Raw genomic sequence first — 11,750 nt, 5'->3', positions numbered from 1 at the left:
ACTGTGCGCTACCCTTTGGTTTAGCACTGTAAAAGGGCATGGAAATCGAGCAATGGATGATGAAACATACAGTACAATGTAATTTTGAAAGCACTAATGTTTTTATTTTTAAAAGCCTATTACAATTATGAAATTTGACAATATTTTTGGTGAGTTTATAATGTAATAAATTTCTCATAATGTAATAATTGTTATTACATTATAAGCTCAAGATTTTATTACATTTTGAGAAAATTGTTACATTATGAACATTTTATTACAATAATAATGTAATACTTTTTACATTATGTGCAGTTATTACATTATGAGTTGCTACAAACGGGCTTTTAGCAAACCTCCAAGGGGATGACTTAAAGTGTTTAAATAGGCCTAAATACGTTGTTGTTAAAGGTATACTGTAGTTCACCCAAAAATGTAAATTTGCTAAAAATGTACCCTCAGACCATCCAAGATGTACAGTAGATGATTTTGTTTCTTCATTGGAACATATTTGGTGAAATTTAGCATTACATCACTTGCTCACCATTGGATCCTTAAATATTAAATATATTTAATATATTTATATATGTTAAATATATTGTGTTGGATAATGAGGGGCCTTTGAGTCACAAAGGCTCAGAACCATTATTTCAAATATTCAAGCCCAAATGCTATTTAACTATTTTTGAAATAGCAACTGTCATTCAAGTCATATGATCTTTAGACAGTGCATCATTAATGCCTGAACTGAGGGACATGATGATATTACCATGACATTACCTGTCAACCGCAATGGCAACCAAGGTGAAAACGGAGGCTGACACTGATATGCCCTGGACCATTCCACTCATTTTGCAGACCATGCTTCCAAATGGCCAACCTGGGGAGAAGATAGAGATCACATTCTGAGAGATGATCCTGGCTAAATTATACAGACAGATGCACATTAATTGGATTACATTATTGTTTGTTAAAATTGACCTTAAAAGGGTGTTCCATTATATTTTCATTGTTGAACTTTCAAAGCATTTACAATGATGTAGTTCATTATGTTGAGTGTCATTTGACATGCATCTTACACTGAGTCACCCAAGCAGCTGATGCAGTAAATTTCATGTCCAGTGGATGGCATTTTGTTTGTTGACAACTTATAAAGGACCACATTTGAAAAATACAGATATTATGAATCTACTGACTAAGATTATAATTAGCATTTGCCTGGAAACTATAGTTAATGATACTGAATGTCAATTTAGTTTATTTGGCCAGTTTTGTCTTTAAACCTCAATCACAAATTAGCTGAAGTGTAATCAATGCACCGCTGTGGGCCAGAACAGAAAGATGCCTCCAGATTTGCCTTTGTATACAGCATGTGGGTCAGTTGCTATCACACTTACCATCTGGTGGGATTTAATATATTTTGTGTATGATTGGAGTAGGTGAATTGGCTTAGGGAAAGGCTTACCAATATTTCACTGTGGGGGTGGGTATCTGTGTAGGAGACCGAATTCATTTGCATGGTGTTTTATAGTGACTCTTAGGGGCCATTGATAAGGGGTGTGTTCTTGAAGATACATGTTAGACGGACATTTGTAATAGCTCATGCATTCAAAATATGAGTTTTGTAGCTTTTTGTCCATGTGTGTTAGATTTGAGGATTTGAGGCCTTGAGGCCCTTGTGAAAAAAAGTATACTTTATCATACATTATACTTTATTCTACATTAAAAAGAATACTTATTACGGAAATATACTTAAGTGCACACTGAATGTAATGATTTAGGGCACTTCATTGATTGTTATTCCAAATTAAATGAAAATGTGTTATATTTAAAATGTATATTCAATGCAATCAGTTAAACTTTAGAATGTTAAAGTAGGACTTGAGTACATTTTTGTAATTTCATGTTTATTGTCTTTGAAATATGGTTGGACTGTACTGCCGAATTGAAAATGTATTAATGTACCATTTCAAATGCATTAAGATCATGTTCATTTTCATTTTAAAAGCTTTACTGGGTAAATTACCATAACAACAATATAATACATATAATAACAATATAATAACAATATAATAAATATATATCGAGTTTGTTGACATATTGTACTAGTCAGGGACGGGCAGTAAGCCTATTTATGATACATGTATTTCAAATACGTATTTCAAATATAAAATAGTATTTTTTTAATTTGTATTTGATAGGGTTGATGAAAATGGCTTCATATTTTGTATCAAAATACTTTAGTGTTTTGTATTCTTGTAGTTTTAAAATACTGTAAAATACTTTGTAAGAAGTCTACACGATGACATCATAAAAATGCGGCCTCTGATTGGTGCCTACTCAGCAGTTTGCCCAGACTTGTTACTATACTATTATAGTATAGTACTTTAAGTTTTTTATAGGCTAAATATATTTCTCCTGTCTGCAGTAGTGCTGAGTTTTTCTTCATTTCAGGAAGATATTCACAGAGACCGAGACGGCAAGCACATTTTGTTTGCTTTCTTTATTTTACAAAATGAACAGTGTTTCACTGTTATTTTAAATGTACACAAATAAAAATAGATCATTTTGAATGATGTCTTGCTCTTATCTGACGGATATCACATCTTTCCACGCTGATATAAATTATCCAAGTGTTCGCGCCATGCTGTGGTGTTTTTCCGAACACATTTTTTTGTGAAGGATGCTGTTTTAAGTAGATATTCAGACACAAGAGAAGTACAACGCCTTCTTTACATAGGCTAAATGATAGTTTAGCAACCAAATGTTACACTGCGTCTAACGATTCACTTATAGAAACAATTCATGCTGAATGAGAGGTAGCCTATGTCAGCCCACCACGAGTTTCAGTTTCGATTAAATAAGTTTGTTATAGGCTTAGCATTTACAATAAATGCTGTTTGTAATGAATGGAATGAAAATGTATTTTTATTTTATAGATATATGTTTTTTTCTGTTTTGAATGCCACTATATTTGGAATTGGGGAAGTAAAATACATGTTTATAGCGTTTAAAATGTTTGTTGTTTATTAACGTTCATTTTATTTACCAGTATTTACATTGTTTTTGAAAGTAATAGTAAAGTGCGACTTATACACCAATGCAGCTTAGTGTTTTTTTTTTCCTGACCTGGTGCAACTTTCTGGAAAATATGGTAAATCTAATTATATTATACTGTAGTATTAAAAAGTACATATAGCCTACAACAGGGATCATCTGCTCCAAAAAAACAATCATATTATGTTCATTATACTCCCACCTACATTAACTTTAGCCTTAAACACTGATATAATTATGAGGGGGTCCTTGGAAAATCTTCTCCTCTGCAAGGGGTCCCTGGCTCCAAAAAGTTTGGAAAACCCCTCCTCTATACCTCTATGGCTCTCAATAAATTCAGTGGTTTGAGTTGGTTTAATACTCCTTGACAAGTTCTGTTGCCACTTTCTGATTACATTTCTGGCTACATTTAAAATCAAAACATATTGATCATTTAATAATTGTTGAAATGCTAAAATGTCTGTTTTCAACTTCCAAATAGGTGTCCAATGATTGATAAATACATATTTGATTGCTGAATATTGTACCCTAATTGAAGTTGCTGTTTAGTAGGATCATGATTTTACATACCATTGCATGAATGACTGCCTGATGACACATAATGTATTATTATATTTATGATTAACAATCAAATGAGTAGTTAGAAACTAGTTGCTATGAATACAGGTGCCAGGCCCTTGTGAAAAAAAGTATACTTTATCATACATTATACTTTATTCTACATTAAAAAGAATACTTATTACGGAAATATACTTAAGTGCACACTGAATGTAATGATTTAGGGCACTTCATTGATTGTTATTCCAAATTAAATGAAAATGTGTTATATTTAAAATGTATATTCAATGCAATCAGTTAAACTTTAGAATGTTAAAGTAGGACTTGAGTACATTTTTGTAATTTCATGTTTATTGTCTTTGAAATATGGTTGGACTGTACTGCCGAATTGAAAATGTATTAATGTACCATTTCAAATGCATTAAGATCATGTTCATTTTCATTTTAAAAGCTTTACTGGGTAAATTACCATAACAACAATATAATACATATAATAACAATATAATAACAATATAATAAATATATATCGAGTTTGTTGACATATTGTACTAGTCAGGGACGGGCAGTAAGCCTATTTATGATACATGTATTTCAAATACGTATTTCAAATATAAAATAGTATTTTTTTAATTTGTATTTGATAGGGTTGATGAAAATGGCTTCATATTTTGTATCAAAATACTTTAGTGTTTTGTATTCTTGTAGTTTTAAAATACTGTAAAATACTTTGTAAGAAGTCTACACGATGACATCATAAAAATGCGGCCTCTGATTGGTGCCTACTCAGCAGTTTGCCCAGACTTGTTACTATACTATTATAGTATAGTACTTTAAGTTTTTTATAGGCTAAATATATTTCTCCTGTCTGCAGTAGTGCTGAGTTTTTCTTCATTTCAGGAAGATATTCACAGAGACCGAGACGGCAAGCACATTTTGTTTGCTTTCTTTATTTTACAAAATGAACAGTGTTTCACTGTTATTTTAAATGTACACAAATAAAAATAGATCATTTTGAATGATGTCTTGCTCTTATCTGACGGATATCACATCTTTCCACGCTGATATAAATTATCCAAGTGTTCGCGCCATGCTGTGGTGTTTTTCCGAACACATTTTTTTGTGAAGGATGCTGTTTTAAGTAGATATTCAGACACAAGAGAAGTACAACGCCTTCTTTACATAGGCTAAATGATAGTTTAGCAACCAAATGTTACACTGCGTCTAACGATTCACTTATAGAAACAATTCATGCTGAATGAGAGGTAGCCTATGTCAGCCCACCACGAGTTTCAGTTTCGATTAAATAAGTTTGTTATAGGCTTAGCATTTACAATAAATGCTGTTTGTAATGAATGGAATGAAAATGTATTTTTATTTTATAGATATATGTTTTTTTCTGTTTTGAATGCCACTATATTTGGAATTGGGGAAGTAAAATACATGTTTATAGCGTTTAAAATGTTTGTTGTTTATTAACGTTCATTTTATTTACCAGTATTTACATTGTTTTTGAAAGTAATAGTAAAGTGCGACTTATACACCAATGCAGCTTAGTGTTTTTTTTTTCCTGACCTGGTGCAACTTTCTGGAAAATATGGTAAATCTAATTATATTATACTGTAGTATTAAAAAGTACATATAGCCTACAACAGGGATCATCTGCTCCAAAAAAACAATCATATTATGTTCATTATACTCCCACCTACATTAACTTTAGCCTTAAACACTGATATAATTATGAGGGGGTCCTTGGAAAATCTTCTCCTCTGCAAGGGGTCCCTGGCTCCAAAAAGTTTGGAAAACCCCTCCTCTATACCTCTATGGCTCTCAATAAATTCAGTGGTTTGAGTTGGTTTAATACTCCTTGACAAGTTCTGTTGCCACTTTCTGATTACATTTCTGGCTACATTTAAAATCAAAACATATTGATCATTTAATAATTGTTGAAATGCTAAAATGTCTGTTTTCAACTTCCAAATAGGTGTCCAATGATTGATAAATACATATTTGATTGCTGAATATTGTACCCTAATTGAAGTTGCTGTTTAGTAGGATCATGATTTTACATACCATTGCATGAATGACTGCCTGATGACACATAATGTATTATTATATTTATGATTAACAATCAAATGAGTAGTTAGAAACTAGTTGCTATGAATACAGGTGCCATCAGTTGTCGTCTTATGAATGACTTGTTTGTCATTGAGTCAGTGTTGCTGATGCAAAGTAGGCCCTTCGTTACCAAACACCAAGTAACTAAATTAGGATACAATAATAATAATAATATTAATTCTTTACATTTATATAGTGCTTTTCTAGGCACTCAAAGTGCTTTACATTGTTAGGGGGTATCTCCTCATCCACCACCACCATTGTGAAGTATCCATCTGAATGATGCGACGGCAGCCATAGTGCGCCAGAACGCCCACCATGCCCACCACACACCAGCTTACTGGTGGAGAGGAGACAGAGTGATGAAGCCAGTCAGTAGATATGGGGATGATTAGGAGGCCATGATGGTCAGAGGCCAATGGGCAAATTTGGCCAGGATGCAGAGGTCACAACTCTAAAAATCCCAGGATGTCTTTCGAAAAGAGTAATGACCACAGAGAGGCAGGACCTCGGTTTAATGTCTCTTTCGAAGGATGGTGCTTGTTGACAGTACAGTTTCCCCATCACTATGCTGGGGCGCTAGTACCAACACAGACCACAGGGTGAGTACCCCCTGCTGGCCTCACTAACACCTCTTCCAGCAGCAACCTAGCTTTCCCAGGAGGTCTCCCATTCAGCTACTGACCAGGCTCAACCCTGCTTAGTTTCAGTGGGCGACCAGTCTTGGGCTGCAGGGTGATATGGCTGCCAATATAGTGATAGTATGAGAAATGTTTACCTTGAATATGTGTCAACATTAAATGATAATGGAACTTGAATTTACATTACATTAAATCAGTGAGGACTTTGCTTTTTATGCCCTACAACCTCCTCTCCCACTAGAAATTATGCCAAGGCATGAAAACTTAGGAGCCCCAAGGATCCCTTAGGAAGCTGATGAACAACATACACACTTGTGCTTCCTCTGGGCTGCTTGGATGACTAATATTAATATTTTTACTGACCTTATTTGAATATTGTTTACTGACCCTATTTAATGAGCATTTTCTCACACATACGTACAAAAAAAGGAAAACGAGAGAAAAACGAAAAAAAGAAGAAAAACAAAGTTTTTTGTTTCGTTTAATCAAGTAGTTTAATTCATTTCTAATAAAGTCTTTAAAATAACAATGGTGTTAATTACCAAGTGTAATGCTAACTTCATTTTCGTCTGAATAAATAAGCATCTAATAAGAATGCAGTACTTTGGACAGAAAGAAACACTTTCATCTCATCCCCCTAGGGCTTACTCACACAAATCACAGTCACAATCACAAATAAAATTGCATTCAGTGTCTAATTAATTCCATGGGAATGTGTAAAGTGCATGAAATGTCCCTTACACTGAATTGCTATCAGGCTAAACTTGGGACAGTAAGTGAGAATATGGGATAAAATCAATAATGAGGAATCTACAAAGTAAACAGGTGTCTAAATGCACTACATTGGCATTATTGCAGATTTAAAACATTATTTTCAACATAAAAGCAACCAACGAGACACACATGGTAAACAGCATCTCACACAGAGACCCAGGCATTATTTCAGAATAGCACACATAAAATAATCATATTTACACCATGTCTCAAAAAAGCAGTGAGTTTTGTAAAAAAGACTGGCAATGAAACCCAAACTGATTTTAAGGTGTGATGAAAAATTATTTGTTTCTTACATACTGTCATCCATCCTAGTGAACATTTCTCTTCTTCCTCACAATATTTTAAAACAACGTCCAGATGCACCTCGAGTTTTTCAACATAAAATTAAGACATCTCAAAGGAAAAACGGCATTATTATGAAAGATTTCCCACCTGCACAAATAACAAGATGGGTTATAATTATTAACAGCATGGTGCTGATGGGATGTACTGTCCTACAACAGGGAAGTAAAGACAGCCCTGATATAAACGGAGGTATATTGCTACATACATAACATTTTGGTATTCAATTTTTACGCAGCATAGGCAAGCTTATGTTCTGAAATCTGTCACTGATTGCAGCCACCGTTGTTGTCACACTAATCTGTCGTGTTATAGGCAATTAAAGTATAGTGAACTCTAATTCTGTCAATGACTTTGTCTCTATGGAAACACATACTTCCTGTACCACTCAGCAGAGAGTACCAAAGAAAGACTGTTTTCTTAGAATCCTATTTAAAACGGGATAAAAAAAAAGGATTTGCGTGATTTGTAAACCCAATCTCATCAGAAAACATAACTATTTTATATTTTTGCAAATTTGTGCCAAATTTGTATACATTTCTATGATTCGATTCGTACGAAAACCCTATAGTATATCAGTTATTGATATGGCCATTTATGGTGCTGCTGTGACAGAATACACAAATAAACTAATTCCAATTATTTTAAAACATTTCAGATTAATTTATATGAGGGTTTTACAAAGAAATTTTAACTGTTGATATCGTGCTGTGCATTGTATTTCCAGCCATGATCCATGAAGTACAAACAGTTTATCATCAAATTGCTGGAACCAAAATGGCATTTTCTATAAATATGTGTGCGACATATAAATGTTTGTAGTTCTTGTAAACAACACTCTTGACTGTGAGTGAACAGACAGCAGCTATGTTGCTACACATATCATCAAGTAGGCTATGACCTTTGGGGTCCATTCACTTCCACTAAATTCATACACACTCAAACTCATGCATACTGCACATAAAAGTAATATTCAAATAAATATAGTGACAGTAGATGACAGAAAAGTTGTAACTCAGTACTATCCATTAGCTTCTAATTAACTTGTTATGGTTCCATTCATACTCACCAAAGAAATTAGTCATTTGCAGGGACAAACAACTATCTTGCATAACTAGCAACAATCTCATAATCAAGATGCCATGCCATTTTGTTTTAGATTCCCACTCAGAAAAGCAATAAAAAAAAAAAAGCCAGTTCTTTCTTTAGGCTGTTTCAGGACAGCTCATAAACACGTCTGCATGATATACATGCCAGTGGAATTCAATCTGTTTGGAATAAACAGACTCTGTTAAGACCCCAGTTTATCTGTATGTCTTGTTTATATCACCATGCATGATTTGCATCAGTCTTGTGGCTATCATTAAATGTGAGTCAAATGAAAGACTGTATTTCAGAAAATTTGTGACCCAATATCACATAATTGGTGGCACCAAAAACATTTTTTATAGTCTAGCAGCACTCATAAATGTTCATTTGTATGAAAATTCTGCACCAGCTTGTCATGCTCAGCTTTTCGTACTGGTCCTATCTTAAAACTCTGTCATTCCAAAGGTGAACAGCATCCTCTACTGCCAAATATAGCATGAACTCAGTGTTAACTTTAAACCTTCAGGCTAGTCGAATAGATGCCTTATCTGGTCACGACAGCCCTAAGGAGATCCATAAATGTCAGTTGAAAATTCAAGCATGCAAAACACTGTGAAACAAACAAACCTTAGCTAGAACAAGTAACTTTAAAGAAGATGCAAAGATTGCATATATGGTAACTGGCATTGCACTGACCTGTAATAATGTTGTCAAGAAGAGTTGTGGGCATGCAGAAAATCCCAACAAGAAGGTCACTGATGGCGAGGTTGAGGATGAAAAGGTTGGTGACGGTGCGCATGTTTTTGCTTTGTAACACAATGAAACACACCACTCCATTTCCAACCATGCAGACCAGGAATATGAGCAGGTAAGACACTATGAAGACTGCTGCTACAGATGGCTGATGCAGGTAATATCCAACGTATGTAATGTTGCTCTGAGGTAAGAAGAATTCATTGGAGCCATTGACAAAAGTCCAGTTTCCATCATCCTCAAGGTTAATGTTCAGGTCCAGTGTTTCGTTCATTTTAGATCTGAGGATAATAGAATAGGGTTGAGAGATGGGCTTTATTCCCACTCTTCTCCTCATTCAATATCAAGCCTTTGTTATTCCCTTATTGTCTTTCCACTTTTTTGCTTTCAACCTCTCTGACACACGCAGCTGCTACCGAACAAATGTGTTTATCTACTTCTCTCTCCGACTTCCAGATGTGTAAGTAACTGTGCATATTATAAGCAAAAGATTAAAGCAAATGATTAATGACACCCTACCATTAGCCTACCTAAAGTAGTTTGCAGTTATCTACACTCTGCAATCATGTTTGCCTCTGTAATCATCAAGAACGTAGACAAACTAAATACACTTGGGATGACTTTGAGTTTGATTTAATGTAATTTGAATCATTTTATTGGCTTCTACCAAGATGCTCTGAGTTCATTTGTGATACACAATTAACTGAGTCATCTAATTGTGAGATACAGTCCACTCGCCACTCACTGTTTTTATATGGCTTGTGAATGAAGTAAAGTTTCTTTTTTATTTGTTAACAAAATCATCACAAATCTCACAGATGCTATAATAATAATAATAATAATAATAATAATAATAATAAAATACAGTTAAATATAAATTTCAAGGGCTATAAAAAAACAAAATGCTGTTTTATCAAAAATGTATAACTACATCTACCAGAAAATTTATGTAAAAATGTCAATGTCACAGTAAAGTATGTTAATTGCACAACAGCGGCTAGCGCTACAGTAGTCTATTTATACTATGCATATCTCCGCTGATATTATGTAGCCTACTTTATCTCAGTCATTTGTACAACAAAACTGCATATTGTGCCATTAACTATCAACAAATAAAAACACAGAGTACCTCTTAAATCCAAACATACAATATTACAATAATACAGTCTTTCTTACCTTTTTTTTTACTCCAGTTTCCCTACAGTACTACCTGTTCCCAGGTAAAAAACGAACACCTCCTTGTTCGCCCGTTCCTCCACGAAGAGACATAAGTCGTCTTTGGAAAGCTTTTTAAACGTGTAACAACTGAATTAATGTTTACAAATGAATTTCATTTTCGTCTTAACGCGAACTCCGGCATATTGAGCGTCATAATTTGTAGTTTCAACAAGTTTCCCATGCGAAGCGAAGCTGCCGGTGTCACTTCCACACTCTTCGGCGGACTGTCAGTAAACAATGTGCAGAGAGGCACGAGAGAGAGAGAGAGACGGAGAGAGAACTGAGAATTGAGACTGGCGGAGTGATGATGCGCTTTTAAGCGTCACGGCGCGCGTGGGGATGGACACAGCGTTGAATTGTGCTCTGTGCGCTACTTTAGGCTACGTCCAGTGTGGTTTTCAGCTCCGGACTACGAGACATTGAAAACGTCACCAACAAAGGGGAAACAGTTAAGGGAAAAGTATTTTTATTATTATTATTATCATTATTTTGCGCTGTGACCTTTTGTTTTGAAGCTGAGATTATTGCTACATTCAAGCAGGCCGCAATATATAGAGCAATCGATTGTAATTAAATTTACAACGGTGTTAAAGCTCATATAGGTTCTTTGTTTACATTTGCATTTACATTTAGTCATTTAGCAGACGCTTACAGACGCTTACAAATGAGGACAATAGAAGCAATCAAAACTAACAAAATTGCAACAATATGTATGTGTAAATGACAAGTCTCGGTTAGCCTAACGCAGTACACATAGCAAGATATATATATATATATACACACACACACACACACACACACACATATATATATATATATACACAAAAAGAAAAACAAGTAGATAGAATAGAAAAATAGAAAGCTAGTGTTAGTTTTTTTTTATAAAAAAGAAGATAAATAGATAAAGTAGAATTAAAATAGATTAGAAAGTGCTAGAGTTAGAGGGTCAAATAAAGATGGAACAGATGTGTTTTTAGTCGTTTCTTGAAGATGGCTAAGGACTCAGCTGCTCGGATTGAGTTGGGAAGGTCATTCCACCAGGACGGAACAGTAAATGAAAAAGTCTGTGAAAGTGATTTTGTGCCTCTTTGAGATGGCACAATAATGCGTTGTTCACTTGCAGAACGCAAGCTTCTAGAGGGCACATAACTCTGAAGTAATGAATTTAAGTAAATGGGTGCAGAGCCAGTGGTGGTTTTGTAGGCAAACATCAATGCCTTG

General features: G+C 34.4%; 1 protein-coding gene across 1 annotated transcript in view; it reads right to left on the bottom strand.

Moving 5' to 3' along the window:
• Window positions 1-9,585, bottom strand: part of LOC107697256 (neuropeptide FF receptor 2-like) — a 23,680-nt gene extending 14,095 nt beyond the window's left edge. The window contains exons 1-2 of the mRNA XM_016497974.1: window positions 9,255-9,585; window positions 760-859 (exon numbers count right to left, since the gene is read on the bottom strand). Coding sequence (XP_016353460.1) covers window positions 760-859; window positions 9,255-9,585 — 431 coding nt within the window. The remainder of the gene's footprint in view (window positions 1-759; window positions 860-9,254) is intronic.
• Window positions 9,586-11,750: the final 2,165 nt, after the last annotated feature.

The sequence above is a fragment of the Sinocyclocheilus anshuiensis genome, unplaced genomic scaffold (genome assembly GCF_001515605.1).
Source record: "Sinocyclocheilus anshuiensis isolate Anshui unplaced genomic scaffold, SAMN03320099.WGS_v1.1 scaffold1794, whole genome shotgun sequence".
In the NCBI taxonomy this organism is placed as follows: Eukaryota; Metazoa; Chordata; class Actinopteri; order Cypriniformes; family Cyprinidae; genus Sinocyclocheilus; species Sinocyclocheilus anshuiensis.
The sequence above is the reverse complement of the archived record's forward strand: the minus strand, read 5'-3'. Positions and strand labels throughout refer to the sequence as shown.